Source organism: Salarias fasciatus, chromosome 15 (assembly GCF_902148845.1).
Source record: "Salarias fasciatus chromosome 15, fSalaFa1.1, whole genome shotgun sequence".
NCBI classification, from domain to species: domain Eukaryota; kingdom Metazoa; phylum Chordata; class Actinopteri; order Blenniiformes; family Blenniidae; genus Salarias; species Salarias fasciatus.
In genome coordinates, this window is record NC_043759.1 from 21228518 (window position 1) to 21251848 (window position 23331).

Here is a 23331-nt window from a genome sequence, read left to right on the forward strand (position 1 = left end):
TTAAGTCAGGAAATGCATGGCTGTAGTCATATTGACCAGATGTTCAATCAGGAAGCTCTACAATCCGCTGATATGATCACATCCTGATTTATTGGACATTTTTAGGAAATCTGTTCTCCTCAGGCAAGACATTTATTGAGAGCACAACAGTGTGAAAGCTTTCTGCTGGAAAAGATTTCCTTTGTCTGCATGTATTATGAACCATGCTCTCAGCCCGCTGTTCTTTCTCTGCTGTGTGTCCCACTTTGAGATGAAATTTCTCAAACATCCCGACATATCAAAAGGCTTTTTGTACGAGGAAGCCCGTTTTGATCAGACTGCCAGTCCAATCTACCTCAGTCCTGCGCGTTGCTGATTTCAAGCAGACTTGGTTTTATCTTAAACTGTGTTTTAAACTGGTTAATCACATCTAATTAAAAATGCTCGTTGCGATCTTCTGATGAATTTAAAACAAAAATGGATGAATGAATTTTGGAGAATTTTTTTTTTTTTATTTTTTAAAAAAAAACTGGCGATAATTATCTAACCGTGAATTTTAGAAAAAATATGGTGTTATTGTTGTATTACCATGCATTTTAAAACTTTTTTCGTGAGTAATTTATTATAATGAACTAAAAACACATTGAAATATAATTTGAGTGAATTTATGTAAATATTTTTGTTGTCATTATTTACAATTAACCAATTTTAAAGTGATTGCTTTACAAAAAAAAGTCTATATCTTTACCTTTCAAATAATTAAAATGTCAAATTCTGTTTTTGTTTTTATTTGTCAACTTGGTCTTTTTTCTTTTCGTGTTCCTGAAAATTTTGTTAACGTTAAACGCTAATGTGTTTTGTTAACGTTAAAAATGCCTCTTTTTTTTTTGTTTAGATATCAGATTCACCGCCTCAGTAGAGTAACAATACGTATGCATAATACACATTATTCTTCTCCCCATTAAAGACAAGCATTACAGCAGAGTTGTACATTACATTATTGATCAGATAACATGGCTCGTTCTGAGTAATTAACCTGTGGACACTGATTTTTTTAGTTTAATAGAAAACAAAACGGTCAGGATGAAGACGCCAGCAGCTTTTCTGCAAAAAAAAAAAGAAGAAAAAATTAAAGAAATTATCAACAAATAGATTCATCAAGTAATTTTAGTTACATTTGAAGGATACTCTGTACTTTGAACGGTCACAGAATCATCTCGAATTTAAATTTTAGACCAGATTTTAAAACAAAAAAACCTTAGAAATATTTTCTGTTTTTGTACCGATCAGGAAATCACCACTCATTCAGACGAAAACAAATTCACAGAGTCAGAAAACTTGGTTCTGAGGTTTATTTTATTTAAAAAAAAAAAACCCAAAAAAAACAAATTCAAGACATTTTCTTTGTAAGGCCGGACAGTAATTTCGTTAAGGTGTGCTGATACACATTTCTGCGACATCCTGACTTTTTGACCCTAATGAACCTATCAGCTCCGATCATTTGGCGGCTCAGTCCCAATAAACTAAACAATCTGATACCAGTTTGAACAAGTTCTTTGCAAATCACAGATGTTGGTCCACAAAATGGAGGGTCTACAAGGAGAAGGTGGAAAACATGCAGGGAACCCTAAAATGGCTCCAAGTTCAGCAACCAATCGCACCCCGTGTCGCCTCCGAAGAGCGACCAATCAGCAGCCCGGCGAGCGCCGGGCTGCACCCAATGGCAGAGAGGCACGGTGCGCGCTGGTAGGCTACAGGGAGTCACACTCCGGCACGCCATTGGCCACGGCGGCTGGCAGATGTTGGACAGTGGAGTAGAGTTACCAGGGTGAAGAGCAGAGTTGGTGGAGTTCCTGCCAGCCAATCACCAAAAAGCCAGCGCAGAATCATGTTGCCACCATGAGTTCCTCCGGGGCAGCACGCCTTGCTAGCAACGCCGCCGCTGTTTGCGGTCCGCCGCATAGCGGAGAAGCGCGGCACGTTGTTTCCCTGTGGGGATATCTGTGTACTTCAAACCTTCCCACTATTTTATCTGTCTGCTGCGTCCGTGTCGTGCAGAGCTATGCCGTCCTCTGGAGAGTTTCTCTTTGGGAGTATTGAGACGTTTGGCGTTTGAAAGCTGCCGTGGTTCCATTGAGCGCGGCTGTGCCTCACCACACTCCACGCCGGAGCCCAGAATGAGGACGCCATGTGCGGTTTCATGGTCGCTGGCCGTGATGAGTTGTTCTGGGGGCCGCTCGCCGATCCACCCCCAAGAAGCCATAATTAGCTTTTCCATCAGGCATTCAGGTGTGTCTGCATGGCACTGAGGGAGGCGGCCATTGTTTGCTGACAAGTGGAGTTTCTTCTCTCCCCCACCCCTCCTCCTTTGCCCGCCCGCCCCTCTCACATTCTCTATTCTCAGGGGCAAATGGATGGTATGCGGTGTGGCTGATTGGAGGTGAGAGCCATATCGGTCGCTGTAAATTCGCTAATGCAAACCCAAAACTACTGCGCATTCGCCATTCACGGCCGCTGCCCACACAGTCATCAGATAGCCGGCCAACTGACAAGCAGCGGCGGAGTGGAATGTGCAGAGTGGAGAGGAGATAGATGAAAGACAAGGCAAATGGCAGGCTTTGTGTTTGCGTGTGAATGCGTACGGCTCACTCGAAGCCGTGCAGCTGCGCGTCCAGTCAGACCACAGCGGACGGCGTTGTCGAAAAACTGCACCTCTTATTATTTCTTCCCCTCCGTTTAGTATTCAGCGTGTTTAATAACCAGGTCATTTTCTTTCTGGCCATTAATTCCTTGATGTGATAACTCTGAAGGATGCGCCGTGCAGAGAAAAAAAGGCTTTTACCAAAGCACGCTGTCTGAATTGCACCTTATTTGTCATGTGTCTTTATACTGTATAATTTCAGCTACTGAATTAATTCTGAGCTGAGCTCCCAGTGTCAGACAGGAGAATGGAGGGAGCTAAATGAGGAGATATTCCAGCCAAATAGAAGGGCGAGTGTCATACCGGGTTAATTAAATCCCAGCTTTGAGTCTGCTGTGAACACGGACCTCTCGTGGGATGATAGCGAAAAGAAAAAAGAAAAAAAAAAAAACTCCTTTTTTCCCGTGTTTGGACGTCACGTCACCGTCACGAGTCCGATCATCCAGCCATGTGTTCGTTCATCAGCTGGCTCCTCTGCACGCGACAAGTGACTCACCACCGCCGCCGCTCGGCCCGCCGCTGAAACATGAGGATATGCAGATGAGCTCGGGGAAGGGTAACCCTTTGTGCTGATTAAGAGAGGATTTGCCACTTTTCCTTATCTAAATCATCATTTATCCCACGCCGCGGTTCTCTCTCCCCAGCATGGAATCCGTTCCCTTCGCGCCACACAGTCTGCGCTCGGTGCCAAGCCACCGTTCACTGCAGCCTTCATGAGACGGCAGCCGGGAAGGCGGCTCGCCCCGCCGTCGTGACGTTCATCATCATGCCGTCTGTGGCTTATTACTTCAAGTCTCTCTCCCGCGTTTCTTTTCTTAGCAGCGTTCTCGACGAGAGATTAACCAAGCCGCGGCGTCGGTTATCCCCCTCCCCGAGCTGGAGAATAAGTTTGCTGGCCTCCCCACTGATTTTCACTCTCAGCATCGCCTCATGGTGCCTCATTAAGATGCAGAGGAACAAGCGCCTCCGACCCGACGCTGCACCGGGGCCGGGTTTAACACGGCGCCGCCACATCCGACCTGGCTGGGTACCGCGGCCTTCGGCGGCACGCGGGTTGGCTCCGGTCGCGTCGTCGCGGAGCACGCCATCCCCGCTCTCGGGGGGGGGGTGCGCAGTCTTATTTCCCCCCCCCCCCCCCCCCCCCCCCCCAAACTCTCCTCACAAAGTGTGCGTGGAAAGAATGTTGGGACTCAGGGATAAGCAGTTGTTTTCTCATTGAGCACCGTTTGAAGGTCATCTCTATGCTGAGTAGGGCATTAGTGAGGAGACAAAAAAAAAAAAAAAAAAAAAATCATTTCACGATGAATAATGCATTGACAGCGCCTCTGTTTCAGCCCACATCTCTTTTGGATGCTTTTTAATCTCATTCAGCCTCAATTCATTGAAGTTCTGGCACTCAAGTGTAAATTTGCCGAAGTCAAATACAGTTAAACAAGTGTCTTTTCTCATAATAATCCTAGTTTTTGATCTCATTCCTGCCTCTGTTATTCACTAGCATGTTCTGAGTGTTGCATATTTCCTTGTTGCAGTATCTAATATGTGAGCGACCATTTTATTTATTCTTACACATTTATTTTTTGTGATTCTGTACACAAGTCCTCTTTTTGCTCTCGCTGAAATGTTTTGATCACTTCTTCTCATTTAATGTCTCCTGTAACCTGCCCGCTGTATTGTGCTCTGCAATCTGCACTCCTCGGCACTTCTGTGTTGTTGATGCTCATGTATGTTGCGAAAACTCTTGAGAGATTTCTAAACCCAAAATGTGGCACTGTCTGTTTCTTTTTCTTGTTCTACAGAGATGTTGAAGGAGTTGAACCAGCAGCGCAGAGCGAAAGAGTTTACAGACCTGAAAATTATTGTTGAAGGCAAAGAGTTTGAAGTCCACCAAAATGTTCTAGCTTCCTGCAGCTTGTATTTCAAGGACCTGGTGAAAAGGTTTGCCTTCGCTTCCCCCCCTCCTCCTCCTCCTCCTCCCCCCCTCCTCCCACCAGCTGTTGATCCAGTCTGTTCTTTTCATAGGGCGCATTTGTGTCGCTTTTCCTTTCTTTTTCTTTTTTTTCTTTCTTCTTTTCTTTTCTTTCCCTTCCCCTCTCTCTCTTGCAGGTGTGTGAAGACTTTGGTTCCTAGCACAGGGCCAGCAGCCATTCCTTCCTCTTCCCCACTCAAATGAATGTATCTGAAACTGGAGAGAAAAAAGGTCAACCCTCGTCATTACCTTTCCTCCCCATGTAGGGCAATTTAACCACATTTCCATTTTAATGAGCAGTGAAAATGTTCCATGACTGGGGACGTTTTAAAACTCACCAAAGGGCCCAAAACAAAAGCATCATACGTTCTGCACTCTGGGTGGTAATTTGCCAAAGCCACGCCGTCTTCTCTGGGCAGAAGGGAATCTTGTCTCCCAAGCTACCATATTTTTCTGTCACTAATTCCTGAGTTTTTTTTTTGTTTTGTTTTTTTTTTTTTGCTTCAAAACAGCCTTTTCAAATGCTAATACATCTTGGTTAGTGTGATATAAAAGACGTTTCGGAGTCATAAACAAAGGACGAACAAAAGCACATCTAAGGCAGCTCACTGAACCACCACTTTCACAGGTTAACACCACCTTTCACTAATGTATTCATGTGATTAAGATCCAAGAATTCCCCCAGTATTCTGCCCTTCATACGCCATATTTTTTTGTCTTCACTTGGCTGTTTTCTTTTCCTGAGTGCCTGTCTGCATACTAGTGTGAATGTGCGCATGTGAGCTATGAACTTCTTCAGTGTGTGTGTGTGTGTGTGTGTGTGTGTGGGCACGCATGAGTATGACTGTTTCAAGTCTGGAAGCACAAGTGTCTTTTTTTTTTTTTTTTTTTTTAAATCTGCCTTGTTTTCCGGGGAGAGAATACCGTAAATCCCTAATGTCCTCATTCTTACTTCAAATCCTTGCAGGTGCTTTCGGCTTGATTGAGAGTCCCCTGGACCCAAAGTTGTTTTGCCACCTTGATGTTGTTTGTGTGTGTGTGTGTATGTGTGTGTGTGTGTGTGTGTGTGTGTGTGTGTGTGTGTGTGTGTGTGTGTGTGTGAGACTCTGTGTGTGTTCCGGCTTGCGTGGCTGAGGATGAAGCCAAAGACAAACAGAAAGACACGGGCGCGCGGTCACAAGCGATAGCTGGCGTGCCGCAGGGAGGTTCGCCACTCTGCCCCGCAGCCACGCCGCCGTCACAGCCGGCTCATCAGAGAGCGCCGGGCCGCTTATCAGCCGCCGCGGCCTCCTCGCACGCCACTGATACACTTGTTCCTCCTGAATGGGGATGGAGCGAGGAGCCACCGGCGAGAGACCGGCCGGTAGAAAAGCACCAGTTGGCACTCATCTCCATGACAGCTACACACCCCATGAATAAAACAGAGACACCGAGTCTTCCTTTGACCTTGACAATAGCAGAGAAGCTTCCTGCGAGACTGAAGTGACTTTGGATAGAAGTGAAGCCCCCATGCTGGTCAACCTGTCGATCAGATTGTCTCGCCAGCGCTTCTTATCTGGGACGTAGCCAGATCATTTATGCGAGGAGGCAGGGCCCCTGAAAGGCACCCTGCTCTCCCGGAGGAGCGGGCTGCATTTCATCAAGCTCATCTTAATGCCCGCCGCCGTCTCCGCCGCCTGATTTTTCTTGTTTAATTTGACAGTTTAATGGAGTAAATTCTCATTAATTGGTTAATTAATTGTAGAACTAGTTTGATTTATTGTCATAACATTGTCATTTTTCATGAGACTATGTCTAAAATACAAATCCTCTCGTCTGCCTCCACACTGGAGAAGATCTGATGGATTTGTTACGCTAATTGTTAATTTTGGGGGACATCTTGGGTTTGATGTAATGAAGTCACGATCATTAGCATTGTGCTAACACGACACCATCAGCGGCGGCTGGCGGTGATTTCAAAAGACGTGTGGCACCTTGACTTTATGGAAATGAGGGTAGTGCAGCAGTGACAGCATGACAAGGGGAGGACGGAGAGGCAGCGGAAACAAAGGAAGGGAAGTGACTAAAGAGCGAACACAGAGGGAAAAAAAAAAAAGAGGCTGCTGGTCAGAGCTGTGAAGCGTTTCTAGCAAAAACTCGGGAGCGCTGGAAGCTCAGTCAGAGAGAAGCAAGCGCAGCCAAAGGCCTGTCTCTCGCTGAGTTATCGCCTCCCATGTGCCGCTCGGGTCACTTTTTCAACGCGGCTTGAATTATGCTGATGCTACACGTGCTTCACTCCTGTCCACGTCTTTATTAGGTCAAATAAAAAAAGAGGCGGAGACTTCGTCCTCTCACACGCTCTGCTCCTCTAACCCCCCGGCGCCACCTTGTAAAACACCAAGGGTGCGTGAGTGTGTGCTGTATGGGCCTGAACCGAATGTGTTCAGATGTACTCAACATAAACCGTGTGTGTCTATGTGTGTGCATGTGTGTGCGTGGGATGCAAGGGCATAACTCTTTCTTTTGACATCCAGGCATTCTGTATTAGTCAGAGCAGAAGAGGTGTAATACTGGAGAGTGAGGGAGTGCACGCCTTGCCTTTTTTTTTTTTTTTACAGCCTACACTCTCTCCCTCACACACTCTCACACACACACACACACACACACACTCACACACATACCCATGACGTAAGAAATTCAAGCCTTCCTTGGCACAGAGTCAGGACTCAGTGGCATAATTTAAAAGCTCTACAGAAATTCTAACCTATCCTGAAAATGTTAAAGAATTGAAAATAATAATAATAATCTAGCTGAGTGATCGGCAGACAGCGATTCAGTTTCTGTCTTAGATTTTAACTTTCCTGTCAGATCCTCTAAAACGTCTTTCTCTCTCTCGGCGTCGCGCCCCCTCCCCTGCCCACCGTCTCCTCCAGCATTCAGGCCTTTCCTACAGTATGCGTGCGTTCAGTCCCCCCCCCCGCCTCACCCCGCGCTACCTGCAGGATATAATGCCTTTCTGAAATGTGCGCGCACGTTTGCCCTTACCCCCCTCCCAAAAACCTATTACCTTACCCTTTAAAGGGCCAATGCGCCGAGCGGGGGGAGACAGATCATCTCTGGTAATTCCATTTTACCCCTCGGGATTTTCCAATAAGTGTGCTCGCAGGCATTTAATTTATGGCCACTGCATCTCCGCACCACAGCGATGTAAAAATGAAAAAAGAAGAAGAAGAAGAAGCCAGAATCTGCGAGCCGCCCCGACTCGTGCTTTTCTGCCACTCGTTCCTCCCCCTTCTCTTTCTGACCCCTTGCTCGTGAGTCCGAGAGCGTCTTGTGAACGCCGCCGCCAGCAGACGACAGGTTACCGTCACACCGGTTTCGCTCGTGGACCAGTTTCCCACCTACGAATCTCTAAAGGAGCATTTCGCTCAAATTACATAACACATATTTCTCACCTCTTGTGGCATCTGCCCACACAAGAGTGTGCTTTTTAATTTATTAATCATTGTGGAGAGTGGTTTAGTCATTCCCTTTTGTTATTTTAGTTTGTTTATCAATCAGATTCAGGTCAAACGAGTTCATCTGCCTTTGTGAAGATTCCGAAGAGAAAAATGTTTTTGTGAGAATAAAAGCACAGATTCTGTCTTCGCCATGTAACCTATGAAGAGATTTGAGCTTCGTGCACCTGGCCTGGAACTAGAGCCACCAGGACGAGAATAACGTATTATTTCTGGGAACAGTAGATTTTTTTTCGAGCCGCTCTGTTGACCTCCGCCGTTTTTTTTTTTTTTTTAAATGGAGAAGAAAGTCTCGCCAACAACCGCTCGAGAAGCTCAAAACTTTCTCAAGAGCTGCACCGTGTGAAAGGTGGCGGAAAAAAACACCTATTGTATGCTCCAAGCCTTTCAGCAGCCCCAGAAAATGTATAAATTGGAAATCTCAAATCTTTTCAGGTTATGACTTCTCCAAAATGAACTTCTGCTGTTCCGCTGTCAGGAAAAGTTTTTTAAATCAGGAGTTGTGCCAATCCAATGTTTACATTGGCTTCCCCCCCCCCCTCCCCCTCCCCTCCCCTCCCCGCCTGTGTTGATGGCCCCGCCGTTCACACTCGGACGGACGCTTGAGCTTTTAGGCTCTCCACCTGTCACCTTGTCCTTTCCTGTCCTTCAGAGTGTCTGACACAGTCTGGACATGTTCCCGCCGAGCAGCCTGAAAATGCCCCCGTCGCGCCGCTTTCGGCTGCAGATGCAACGCCGCGGCCTCGATACCGGCGAACAAAACACAAACAAAGCACAAAATCCCAACACCGATAAAGCTCCCCACACTGTGTTTATTTTTATAATTCATCCCTGATTTATGTTGTGACAAGATGTAAATGCGGGCCGTTTTTAGCCCCGGCGGTCCAGGCTTTGCATTTGAATAAGCGTCTATCTGAACATGTCTTGTAGCGCGCATGCTTCCACTGAATAAATGGTTCTGTAAGAACAAGCTAAATGTATTCCCTGTAAATGGGCTTTTTTTTTTTTTTTAGGTTGAAGGATGTATTAGGAAGTGTGCGTGTGTGTGTGTGTGTGTGTGTGTGTGTGTGTGTGTGTGTGTGTGTGTGTGTGTGTGTGTGTGTGTGTGTGTGTGTGTGTGTGTGTGTGTGTGTGTTTTTTTGCGACTCCCCACCACCTCCACCCCCCTCCTTTTCTCTCCGCTTCTGCTCACCATCGTTTTGACAGTCTCTGACGATTTTTTTTAAGACTTCCTCTTTGAATAAGTGGTGCATTTTTCACAAACAAATTTCTTTGCCTGAGTGTGCCCATCTTTTCTCCCCCCCCCCCCCCCCACCACCACCTTCTTTTGCCCTGTCTCTCCTCCTCTGTCTCTCCTGTCCTCCCTGCCTCCCTCTCTCACCATTTAAATTCAAGTCTGCAATCAAACGCAGCATAAATATCCACCTCTTTTCCAAGCGCCGGAAAAGTCATTTCCATAACATAAGTGCTCAGACAAAACAAACTGCCACTCGAGCTGGTTCCTATTGCACTAATTGACCAGGTTGATGAGCATGTTCTTCTTTTATTTTTAGCTCTTTTACCCCCCCCAGACCCCCCCCCCCCCCCTTTTCTTCCCCACCTCCCTCCATCACTTTTAACCCTGAACAACACACCCCTTCTTTCTGTCTTACTGCCTGCCCCCGCTGCAGGGCTTTGTGCGGAAAAGAGGGCAATAACACTATGTGGCTTTTTGCTTTGCAGGAGGAAAAAGAGTAACTACTTTGGTTTTTCCAGCCAATGTCCATCCAGAGACAAACGCCACTGTCTTTCGTTTTATTTGGATGTCCTTCTCCCCCTTTACCTCCTGAGTGCGCTTCAAATGACGACTAATGCCTCAGTTCATACACCACAGGCTACTGATGAGTATTGCAGCGAGGACAAAGGCTCTGTTTAGGTGTGACGGTGTATTTTGATTTTTTTTTTTTTTTTTTTTTTTTTTTTTTTTTTTTTCCCGAGGGGTGGGCGGGGATATCTCTTATTTAAAAGACCAAGGCACAGTCATGGAACAACCCAAACCCTCTCTCAAAAGGATGGCTGCTGGCACCCTGTGGAAGAACCGTCTCGCCCTGCCTCCCTTTCCTCATATACCTCAACCCCCCCTCCTCCTCCTCCTCCTCCTCCTCCTCCTCCTCCACCCTCACCCTCTCATTTCTCGTTGTCACTCCGGCCATTCTGCCTGTCTGTCTCTATCTGTCTCGTTTGTCTTCACTGTCAGAGTCTCACTCGATGCCGACTGTTTCCCGTGATTTCTAATCCAGCAACACAGAACCATAAGAGAAAAAGGAAACGCTACACACGTGCACAACAACCACATAGGAAGAGACAGAGGCTCATCATTGTGCCCCCATGACTGGCAGAAGCAAACAGCCTCCATCCATCTTAATGCAGGCTGCTCTTCATATTGTTGACGTCCGTATCCGCAGGGACTGAGACGTAGTGGTGGGGGAATGCATTCTGCGGGGCTTTGATTCCATTTATTTTGCCCTTGAGTGGATTATTGTTTCACATGGGACATTAAACATGGGTGGTGAGGTGTTATTTAACGCTCCCGTACCTCCCCGAGGGGGATCCGGCGCGCGGACTAATCTCGGCCATTTGATCCCGGTGAAGTCACGCCGTGGCCCAGTTCTGAAAGCGGCCCCGCACATCCCAGACTCAGCATTACGACGGGAGATCATATTCTATTTAATTTGCTCATCCAAGCTACTCCCCGGCACCTCTTACATCACGCCGGTAGGAGTGGATGTGCGGCTTCGATACCCACACGGCAGCGGCAGCGGCTCCCGGGAAGCCAGAGGTCTCCAGTGCAACATAACCAACATTACCTCACTGTGTGTGTGTGTGTGTGTGTGTGTGTGTGTGTGTGTGTGAACTCTGCCATCTCTTTCGCCCTCTCCGTTTTCTGTCTTATAGCCCATACGCACCCTGCCTCCGCCATGTATGCATGTTACCCTTCCAAGTCTATGCATACATGAAACTACGACGCATGCCTGTTGAAACAAAGCAATAACTCTGGTTTGCCTAATCAAGCTGTTCAGAGAAGACATTTTGTTTCAGATGCAGCACTTATAGTTGCAAATCTGCTAGCCCCATACAAAAGTAGACGCCATTCAAAGCTGTCTTTTTGTCCCTTTGTTTCCTTATTGTGTAATGATTCTCTTATTTTCTCCCCACTCCTGTTCTGGCCCAGGTGTGCTTAGGTGTTGTGTGTAGCATACATGTATTCGTGTCTTTTCCTCTTTCTCTTCTGCATTTTTCTTTTTTTTCCTTTTTTTTTTCCTTTACGCTTTTTCCAATGGGAGCACCTCTAAGTCGCCTCTCTCTGCCGTGATTGGTTGACCAGGTCACTGGGCGAGACGAGGAGCGGGGAGAAGCTGGAGCTGAGCATGAGCAACATCGGCGCCGACGTGCTGGAGCTGCTGCTGGAGTTCGTCTACACGGGATCGCTGGTCATCGACTCGGCCAACGCCAAGACGCTGCTGGAGGCGGCCAACAAGTTCCAGTTCAACACCTTCTGTAAAGTCTGTGTCTCCTTCCTAGGTAGGAATTAGCTCAGGGAAATACCAAGGACAGCAAGCCTTTTTCATTCCTTTTCATAAAGTTGCGTTTTCAGTCTAATTCGTTAAGCTAAAACAGCTGCTGAATTGATTGCCAGTTGCTATTATTTATGTGAAAAAAGACCAAAAAAATTACAATTTTAAAGTTTTAAATTATCACAAGAACATGAACATTCTGTCTGCACTATGCAGGGAGGAAAAATGGCGACGCCTCGGGGTGAAAAGAAAAAGGTGAATCCATCAAAAAGAAAAAAAAAAAAACGGGGTGTACTGGGAGAGTTACATAAAATATGGCTTCGTCAATCTATTATTTATATACTGTAGTACTTTTCGTACAATAAAATGCAGCCGAAAGTACTTAACAGGGTAAAAAAAAAAATAGATAAAAAGAGAGTGATATCCACCGGTCTGCCCACCTTCTCTTATACAGACGCAATGAAAACTGCTTCACGGAAGTGGTGGACAAACTGGAGCTGAAAGCATGTCTTGTGGTGAAAAACTGACGAATGAATGTTTGAAACGGTGCAAAACATGAAAAATGGGCGATTATAGATAATTCGGTCATCGAGATGATGGGAACCATTGAGAAATTACTTTTGAAATGGATCTTCAAAAGGTGGCTCCTAATCCTGATCACTGCTCTCTGAGGAATACCTTTTTTTTTTTTTTTTTTTTTTTTTGTGCTTGATTTTTAACTGTGAATGTAAACACGCGGGGCCGGTCTCCTCCACATCAAGCTCCTTTTCATCCGAGGCCGGCGCCGGCCGTGTTAGCATTCTCTCTGTCGGGCCCGCCGCCTCTGATGTCGTCCCGGTAGGCAGGACCAAGCACGGGGGCAGATTTATAAAAAGGTCAGGGAACAATTGTCACTTAAATGTCAAATCGTGTTGCCTGAACTGGAATGGAAGGAGGGGGGAATGGTGGAAAAAAAGCAAAGCAGATTGATACTCAGACAAGGTATGGAAAGTGGAGCGCAGGAGGACGGCGGTTTCGGGGGGGGGGAGACACATGAAAAGCAAATGGCGTGTTCCAGATTTTAGTGGCTCAGGAAAACCAAAAAGCTGCAAAATGTCAGGTTTTGCATTCCATTTAAGACATTGTTTTGGGTATCAGAAACACTAGGAGATGTGCATGTAAGCAAAAAGGTCAGCGGCGGGAAAAAGAGTGAAAAGAGAGTTAAAGAGAACCTGCAGCTCACGGTATTGATTTGTTTTTCTCCATTTTGGGAAAAAAGGGGAAGGAAAAAATGGAGGGGTGGGGGGGGGGGGGGTGAACAGAGAAGCCATTTGTTGACTTCATTGCCAGCCAGACGTCAATTCATTCTTCCTCGACAAGATTCATGACATTTCAGCACATTAAAAGGGGAGAAATACAGGCGCAAGCGTGTGTCCTTGAGCAAAGAGAAATTGATACTGTGTCAGGAATTATTGAAGTTTGTAACAAATACGCGGAGGAGAAATAGAAAACATCTCCTCGACCTACTTATACCGCTTTGACTTTTTATCCACACAACTTCACGTTCAGGCAAATGAAATGTCATTTCAGCTCGCCGCCGCCGCCACCGCTTCGTGACGGATCCTGGCTCCCGTATTATTGCGGGATCGCCAGAAAATTAGCGACTTACTCCGTGTTCCAGCACAGGAGTGGCGGTACAACGAAATTATTTACATTTTCCTCAGTCTCACACTGATAGTCCAAAATCATGAAAGCAAGTGAAAAAAGAACAAAGCTCGGTAGATGTGAGCGTGAAATAACTCCTCATCTGCTCAAATGGCTCATTAAAAGGATGTTTTCAGACAGGCGGTTGTCTGGCCCCCCAACCTGCACTTTGATGCCTGCTTTTGTGTGCCGTTATGTTAGTTTTTTGTTCGTTTGTGATTTACCAGATGTTCGCTGACCTTTACTGGCTGATGTTTGCCGAGGAAAGACTCTCCGGCTCAGTCTTGGCTGATAAAAGTCCCGGAGTCGACAGCTTCTGTTTAATCAGGCGGACACTGACCTGTTTGATCCGCGCTTTTTGCCGCCTTCTTGCCCGCATTTGTGTGTCCGTGCGTGTATGTGTGACTCGCGCGCATCCAGCTCATTTCCCAATCCTGTGATATTAAGGTGCCTCGTGTTTTAAAACCTGCATTTAGAGACAAAGCACCTTAAATGCTGCATCCTTAGGAAGATCACAGACAGCAGCACAAGGCGTCTCCCTGCCGGCCTGGCCTTCATACATTATAGTTTGTGTGTGTCTGTGTGTGTGTAGTAGATTGTGAGATCTGACAGGACTCCTTTAAAGTGGCCCAGCTAATCCCAAATCCTGCTCCCTGCCATCCAGCACCTCCTGCCTGGACTGTGAGCGATCGATTCCCCTCGTTGTTTGTCCCCGGAGCTGTTTTGAGTTATTATACTTGTTCTCCCTTAGTCTCAGGCAGATACACAGCCCAGCAGGCTCTAAGTCTGCGCTACCGCCACCACCAGCCCCTTTCTCTGTGGCTTTATACACCCCTGATCTTTTTATGGATGTCTGAATGATGTTTTTCTCTCCCGGCTTAATCAATTTGTCCCCTTTCTCCCTCTTGTTTCTGGTCTCTCCCCCCGTCTGTCTTTGTCAATCTTCCAACCCCACCTCGCCCCTCTGACCCCCGTCACTGGCTCCAGAGAAACAGTTGACCGCGTCGAACTGTCTGGGCGTGCTGGCGATGGCCGAAGCCATGAGCTGCACGGAGCTCCACAACATGGCCAAAGCCTTCGCGCTGCAGAACTTCCCTGAGGTGAGTTGCGGGTTCTGTCAGTCTCCCGATTCATCTGGAACAAGCGCAGCTTTCCAGAGAAGTCTGTGATCACTGAGTGAACGAAAACAACACAATTTTCTTTGTTTTGTTTTGAATAGGTCAGAAAATATAATCCGTCTGCGTTCCATATCGGTCTATCCAGTTTATTTCTGTGGGCTTTAAGTGATTCCAGCTGGTTATGAGTGAAATCGGGGTTGCCAGAAACCAAACCCACGACTGGAGACAGTTCAGAGCAGAGGTATCCAACATAAGGCCCGTGTGCCAAAATCAGCCTGCAACCAGCCCATCAAACCATCAAGCTAGTGGCAAAAATGTTAAAGAAAACAGATTTTTAATTAAATTTCTTAAGAGTAGCAGACACGACGCAACACTGAGACCCGAGTTGAGATTTTAGGGATGCTGTCACGATAGCTACCTCACTGCCGTCAGACGAGCCTCAAAATCACGCTGTCAGGGTGAGTTTGTAAAAACATGCATAACGCACCAGTGATAGAAGTTATTTTCGACATATCACTGTACTTTGCGCCAGGAGGCATCATTAAAAATGGCTTCATGTTGAGATTTTAGTCATTTTCTGTAATATCGGTTTGGTTTCTGAAAATACAGACAGTTGTCATGATGTATACTCTGGTCCCCAGCTAAGAAAAACTTAAAAGTTTAAATCTAAAGGTTGTTATGACACTATTTGTTTTTACCAGTCCAGCCCATTTAAGATGAAACTGGGCTTTATAATGCATCTGATGCTCCTGATATGGACTCACCAACTCACCTCGAATGCAGACAATACCATTCAGACACCGCAGTGTGGCCAGAGGATGTCCTGTGGCTCCGTTATTTTATTGTTTACGTTCAAATGATGAAAGATTTCATCTCGCTCTGCACAATATTCTTGTCTCAAAGCATATTTCAATGATTTTTGTTGAAACACACTAACGAGAGAAGCCCTCTGGCCGCTCCGTGAAATGTGAAACTAGGACAAGGACCTAGTTATCTCCCATCAGTCTTTTATATCAACTTCATCCAGACTCGGGTCACGTGAAGCTAAAGCGTGATCCTAAATACACACACAGACATGCCCGGTGCACAGGGAGAACATGTAAACCTATTCAGCATGGTTTGATCCAGGAGGCCTGCTGTCAGGCGGGTAGCAGCTCGAACCACTGCCCCGCCGCGCTCCCCTCAGTTACTCCAGCTATGCACAAAAATCGAACGCCGGGAACAAAAACATGAAAATATTCATACATTTTATAGTGATTGCTGTGAGGCTTTCAGCTGCAGCTCGCTCTGTGCACCTGCTCCTGGCTCCCAAGGAATACAGTGAATTTCAAATCACAGTCCTTTTCACTACATAATGCACTTTATTTGCCTCTATTGTTTTATTTGAGCGCCGCAGCATGAAATGTTTTACACGGGCAAGTGGAATGAAAATGTCTCATTAAAGGTTGTGTATTATCTTTAGAAAGTTTGAATTTATTACCCAACATATCTTGTTTTATCTCGCTGTCCTTTTTATTACCGCTCTGTTTTTTGTTTTTTTTTTTTATTATTAGGATTAAACCACAGCGAGAATCTCGTAACGTGTCCAGTATTTTCACCTGACAAATGTGGATAATTCTGAAGGTTTTTTCTTCTCAAAATGTATAATTTTATAAGACTATGTAGATTGTATGAACGTGCTCAGTCTTTTTTTCTGGAAGTGGAAATTTCTCTTGAGGGTACCTGCTGTGTGAACGTGTTGCTTCACAGCCAATCTCAGGTCTGTCTGATGGCTTAGATTGGTGTCAAAGTAACACTTATTAACTTATATCCTTTCACCACAGATAGGATTTGGCTTAGAGAAATGTATCATAACCATAAGCGCTCCCACTTATATCTCAAAACTACCATAAAGCAAAAAAATAGAGCTTGGCTCTCTGATATTAGTCATTTCAGTCATTACGGCAGACCTGGGCAGCTTTGGATCTGCTCAATTAATTGAAAAATAGCTATTTTTTGCACATATCCTGTCTATTCTATATCCATACATTAAAACAGAAATAAAATAGCCCTTGTAGTCATACAGACACTGGTCATGGAGGGTGAAGGTCATTGTAACTGCATTTAAACTATAAATGAACCATAATTACTTTGTTATTACTGTATTAAAATGTTTCAAGGTGGAGTAAAGCTAACGCACACCTTGAAATGAATTAAATTTGCAGACATGAAAGGCAAGCCGAGGCGGCTTTATTTTTCCGGCTCGTTTCGTACACGAGGCAGCTCGGCGTCCTCTACATGATTAACAGCGCAACTAAAGAAAAACATTTAAACAGTCACGTAATGAAAACTAAACAAGTGCAGGAGAAATAAGAGATTGAAATTAAACAACCGCAAGAAGTTTGTGCTCGCTGAAAAGATCTGTGTTTATTGGAGAGCTGGAGCTTTAATGTCTTAAATGTCACCAATGAACACTTTTCATCTGTGTCTCGTCTGGTTCGGTCCCAGGAGACCTGAAATATACTCGACGGAGATCTCCGGTGTCCCAGAATCACTTCTGCCAGCATCAGTAAACAGGTTTCTGTTCATGCTTTAGGTATCAACAAAGAAGATGCCAAGTTCTCAAATGAAATGTGACATATCAGCCTCCCTAAGTTACTGTGTGGCGATCTCTGCCCGAACATTTCTAACTTCAACTAAACCAGGTTTTAGTGTCAAGCGCATCTTAGTTTAAGGGCCACATGCAGCCAATTTCATCTTGAGTGATCTGGACCAATAAACTTGTGCAATTACACGTGTACTTGTCTTGTATTATACGCCATACTTGTACATAAGTTACAAAAGTGCATTCCTATCTTTTTTCTTAAGGAATAAGAAAGAGATGCTGTCCTTTGTTGACTTCTTGTCATCAGGTGGCCGGTCAGGAGGAGATTCTGAGTGTTTCCAGGGAGGACCTGGTGTCCTACCTGTCCAACGACAGTCTCAACACCAAGGCGGAGGAGCTGGTCTATGAAACGGTGATCAAATGGATCAAGCAGGAGCCCAACTCCAGAGTGCAGGTAAATGAAAAATACTGCTTTCTCTGGAGCTCGAGCTCTTCTTTCTGTGTGTGTGTTTTTTTGTGAGTAAGCACATACTGTACGGGCATCATGACCCGCACACACACACACACACACACACACGGCAAGTTAAAGCTCTCGTTACATCAGACAGCACAGATTGTGTATGTCTGCAGAGCCACATTAGAGTTGTTGTTGTATCGACCCTCCCTGTCTGCTCCGAGTGCTACACAGCATGAAAAACCAGACGAGTGACTCCTCGTTCCCTCCTGGTGCCGTTCATCAACTCTGTGCTTCAGATGCAGCCGAACGCAGCGGTTGTTCACAATCCCAGGAGTGCTTTGCCCTCAGAATGCGCTCTATTTTTAGTCACACTTCATTTGTTTGCGTAGTGTAGTGCATGAAAAACCAACAAAGACAACAAAAAAAAAAAAAAAAAAAGGAAACGACAGGCGCAGTCCTCTCTGTGTGCAGCTAACAGGTGTTTGATTGCACCCAGAGGCTGTTAATCATAATCAGAGCTTATATCCCAGAGATAGGTATTGACAGTGAGGAACGGCGGCTCAAATTTTAACAGGCACATAATCGATAACCCTCAAGGTCAGAGCGTCAAGTGCGGCCCACTTTCATGAAAAGGTAAATGGACTGCGCCGCAGACGGATATTCAACCGGAGTGGAGGAAGGAGACGCTCGGGTTGTGAGATATTTATGGGCCCGGTCTCGAAACTATGAATTTAAAAGCTGATGATTTTAAAGTACTTTATGGCTGTTTTAAAGCGAAGGTGAGATTATTATCAAATAAATTACGTCAGTCCATCACCGCAGGAGTCGTTCCCTTAAAGTAATGTGTCCTCATCAGCCGGCAAAGTGAAGGAAAAACGCCTTATATCAGCCGGATCGGGCTCGGGCGCACACCTCACGAATCAATGTTACTTTATTGGCACCCACTTTTACGAGACACATACGTCAATATTTGAATTCTTCACTTTCTGGATTAAACATTTAGCATTAATCCTTTGATATATGGCGCTGTGGTGATTACAGTAATCCATCAGGAGTGCTGAGTGTTTTGTTGGAGAGAATCTTAAAGTATTAAGAGCAACACAAAGGGAGAAAGCGTTAAAGAGCAGACGGTGACGGCCGCCCGGAGAAAAAGTTGCTGGAATCAGAAATGCATTGTATGGCTTCGTCATACGAAACGTGAATTAGCTTGGAGATTAGCGTTGTAGGGTGATGCACGACTCGAAACATAACTCGCCATCGCTGCCGCCGGCACGGCGAGCCTGTGGCCGGCCGCTTGCCGCCGACTCCTCCAATCTCACACTCTATTGGAGAGGTGCAAAGGTGAGTCACTGAGATGAAGTAGAAGAATTTCTCCCGGTTGTCTGAACAGCCCGCCGCGCCGGTTCCCCGAGATGAGACGGCGCGGGTCGCCCAGTCTTCTGGGGGGGGGGGGAGGTCGGCACGCGGGAACGAATCAGAGCGACACCGGCGGGCGAGGAGTGACTGGGAAAGTGGAGGGTGAGAAACGAAGACGGCGGAATGGAAAAATAACCCCTGTGTTTTTAATCTGATCCCCGACACTTTGAGCCGCGATGAGATGGAGCTTAAACCTCCCGCCTGAACGCGGCGCCCGCGGAGAGGACGGAGGAGCACGGGACCGCCTCCGCGGGAGACCGAGTTTACACGCCCGGTCCATCTTCAGCTCGTCATTCCCACCCGCGCTTGGAAATCCCCCCCCCCCCCCCCCCCCCCCCCCCCGAGAACCGGTGACACTTTTTAATGACGCGTCGGGGCAGAAAATGTCACAACGATGCAGGAAAAAAAACCAAGACGCAGAGAGGGAGGGAAAGCTCCGAGCCTTGAGCTAAGTTTGCGTGCGTCCGCGTTCGTCTGAGCGCGCATGTTTGGTGTGTGTCTGCCGGTTTGTGAGTCGCGGCGTGTGCTGTGAGTTGTAAGCTGCAGGCTATAGAGTGGAAAAGTGGCATATTGAAGGCGCTGGGTAAATAATATGCAATTTTCTCTCTCCACTATGCTGTCACTAACAACCAGTGGCACCAGGAAGCGGGGCCCGGACATCGCTTAGAGACAGAGGCAGAGCATTTGAGCGTTAATAATGGCTTGCTATGAGACACAAAGCCGCCGAATGAAAGCGGAGAGCTGTTTCACTTTTCTCCGAGTATTACCGAAGGTGTGTCACTCTGCCAGCTCCGCATATGTCTTTCGGTATACTTAAGTGAAAAGTGGAGTCACAGAGGCTTCAAAACAAAAGGAAATATCCGTTGAGAGAAGAGAGGAATTGGCTGCTGAAGGAGGAAGGCTTTTGACCACAAAAAAAAATGAATTTATTGGAGATCTGAAGGCTGAATTGCCTCGTTTTAGATGGGAAATTATTTCCTGCTGTCAGATTTGTCCTTTAATCACAGTACTATCAAACACAATGTGATCAGGTCCCAAACAGTTATGGTTCAGTGTTATAGAAGAAGATATGTGTCGCCACATCGATTTGACAATTAACTTTTTTTTGTGTGAAGTATTGAATGTAAAGACTTTCTCTGACTGTTGACTCTTATTTGTTGCAGTTTGAATGATTGATGTCTCACATATAAGCAAGTATTGTCTTCTTGGAAGATCTAGCTTGATCAGCACTGCTTGGAATGAATTTTTCATAGGTTCTTACATGTATTGATACCCTTTCTCTGTTGGGATTTTTGGTAATAATAACAAATAAAAAGCATACTCCAGGGCAGTTACCCAAAATAACCGGAAAAGCCAACAAGCAAAGAAGAAATACATGAATAAAATGAAATATTGGCCCCTTTTTGGCCAAATCATCTCCTCTTGAAGCTCGCCAGTCGCCACCTCGGCTAAAATTGCTATAATTTTCATTTGTGCAGATCATGTGATTCTGCCCATAAAGTGTAATTGTCACAGGCAGTTATACTTTAGAGTCAAGCCTGTCACTATTTTTTTGACTGACGTCAATAGTCATTTTTTGTGTTTCCTGGAAAAAAAGTGGCAAAAAATGGCTTCAGCGGTTATTTTAAGGTGTCAATATGAACTCAGTCTAGAACATGAGCGGTGGGGTGCACCTCCATTATGATCAGAGTCTTTGTGAGAAACAAAATCAGCTCTTAAAAAGTTTTGAAAACCTTTTTTAGACAAATCATGTTTGAACCAATCTGTCAAAAAAAAAAAAAAAAAATCCCTCTTTCGCATTCTGAAGGCATAATTGATCATTTCCATCTTAAAAACGTCTCCATGTCCGTCCACTCTCCCCCAGTAGGAAACTGTATATCAGGTTGCAGCCACCTTCTAGGCTTCTATCGCAACCAGATTTCCTCCAACGAAGACAAATGATGTGGTTTTGAAGTGGAAGCCGCTGCAGGCCTCCACGCTGCCTCCATCGAAATGTTGTTACCTACCAGAAAACCATCTTCTCCACACGGCGACCCTGCGACTCAGTGCTGCGGCATGAAAGCAGACGATGCCAGAAACCAGCCACGGAAGGCAGTTTGGGATTGCCAAAGAGGATCTGGCAAACTTTCAAGGGCAAAACCCACAAACTCTGCTCAGCTGCTCATCTCTGTTCTTTACAATTGTGGCATTTTAAAGGGAAGCAATTCTTCCAATGGTATAAGATTTATTGGCAAGAAGAGATGTTACGATAAAGAAATAAGCTACCAAACATAAATTTAACTGCATCGTTTATGTACCATTCCGGCTTTTGCATCGGTTGCAGCATAAATGTTGCTTCATTGAAAGACTTCCTGATCGGCAGGGGAAACAGGTGGGAACAGGTGGAATCATGCTGAAATGGAAAACCACCGGAATTGTCGCAAACACTCATAAATGGAAGCACAAAAGCGTTGCCTCTGGCTCTAATGAGTTAAATTAATTGTGCTTTATTGTTGCAGTCTGTTTTAATTTAGCGTCCCAGCTTTGCCGGTGAATTTGCTCTTCTTCCTGTGGTTGCAAAGCAAAGTTTGATGTTACTTACTCTTGCGAACGGTGAGGGGATTGTTTTGTCACTTCATGGGCTCATCTTTTAATCAAACCATAATGTACACATTGATGCATAATTTAATAGCAGGCGTATTCGTTTGTGGCAGCCTGACTGAATTATTCATGCAGTATTTTGCACAGGTCTCCAAAATAAAGAGCCGCTCCCTTCACTGCTGAAGCTAAAAAAAAAAAAAAAAAAACTTGAACACCCCCACCTTTTCTTCTCTCTGCGCGATGCCGCCTCTGTAGGACGGACGCTGTCCTGCGCCGCCGCTGCTGACAGAGAGAAACCTGCCCTTCTTTTCACCCGGCCGTCTTTTGTGGGACGACCACACATGGCTCCAATTAGAAGAGGCCATTCCTCGCCAAATCCCCTGAATAGGACCTCCATTACGCCTCACTTCAACATATTTCATAAAGGATCCTATCTTGCCAGGTGACTCAACCTGACAAAAAAGGCTGATTAATTGGCTCTTTGGAAAGTGGCCAACTAATGTAACAGCTAAAAGGGACAGTTAATGGTGTATTTTCATGATAAAAACGAGCGGCCCTGCCATTAGAGAGGACCTGCTGTCCACTCATCAGAAATAACAATGGCCTGCCCTGACATTTGCAGTCCCCAAGCCAAATTAATATCCTCAAATGTTACTTCTTGTGCCTATAAGTTTTCTCCCTATTATTTGGGGGACCGGTAATGCAACGGACGAATAATCTGGTGATTTCTTCTTTTCCTTTTTTTTTTTTTTTTACATATATATATATATTATTATTCCTTCAGCTCTCATTAAGTGAAAAAAAAATCTCAGAACAAATGATGCTTCATTATATATGTACAGTATAAAATTTTCAAAGACAGGAATGCTTCGAGGGAGGGTTATAGGCTGTGTTCCTCTCTCTTTTGTACGATTCATTTACCTTCATAATTACACATGACCCTGTCACCCTCAGCATCACTGTGATTTACTAAAACCTCTTTTTTAGACTCAAAAAAGAAACTTTGAGTCGTCTTGAAGTCTCTCAAAGACAATTTAATTTGCTCTTCTTTCCAATAATACGAAGTTTTTGTCACAGTTTAAAGAGAAAAATGGTTTGGGTGAGCCAGAATGAACATGACACAGACTACTGCTTCTGTGATGAGAGACAGATTCTTACTTTAAAGAAGCTGAGCCAGGCGATAGAGATTGATGCTGTGGACGGTGTTTTCGTGCTTTCTCCGCTCTGCAAAGTGCCGGTAGTGTCATCACTCATTTCCCGGTTCCACGCTCAGACGCCTACCCTGGAAAACGGCGCGTCTGCGGGGCCGAGCGCAGCCTGTGCGGTGGATGTGATCTGGTGCGAGCCGCTGAACCCCGGACCTCCATTCTCGGCCGTGTCCTTCGTTGATCCCGGAGCGGCCTCAGTCCTGATGTGTGCAGCCAGTCGAGCCGCGGCCGCTCAACCGCGGCGGCTGCATATCCGCGGCGAGTTAAAGGCGTCCCGTCTCCACCGGGTGCTCCTCTGAAACGCACCAGGAGCGACCTGATTTATGGAGAAGAAAGGGAAACTACGTCGTTTGTTCAAAGAACGCACTTTTCTCTGTTTTTTTTCCCACAACATTTAAAAAGAACAATGAAAACGTACCTCACAAAGTCACAGAAGGGGAAACGCCGGAGCAACCAGACGGCCCCTGACGTCAAAGATAATTCAGTAAGTTGAGAAGGAAGCCAGGAAGTTTCCTGTTAATTTATACAGAGTAGTCTGTCCTACAAATATGTTTTGAATTAAATGAGCAGAAGAAAGCTTCTGTTTTT

At 45.6% G+C, this 23331-nt stretch overlaps 1 protein-coding gene across 2 annotated transcripts in view; it reads left to right on the forward strand.

Moving 5' to 3' along the window:
• The window catches only part of klhl29 (kelch like family member 29), a 223042-nt gene that overhangs the window by 135809 nt on the left and 63902 nt on the right, over positions 1-23331 (forward strand). For both annotated transcript variants that reach the window (XM_030109884.1, XM_030109885.1), the window contains 4 exons: positions 4477-4615; positions 11508-11704; positions 14368-14480; positions 17390-17536. In XM_030109884.1, coding sequence (XP_029965744.1) covers positions 4477-4615; positions 11508-11704; positions 14368-14480; positions 17390-17536 — 596 coding nt within the window. The remainder of the gene's footprint in view (positions 1-4476; positions 4616-11507; positions 11705-14367; positions 14481-17389; positions 17537-23331) is intronic.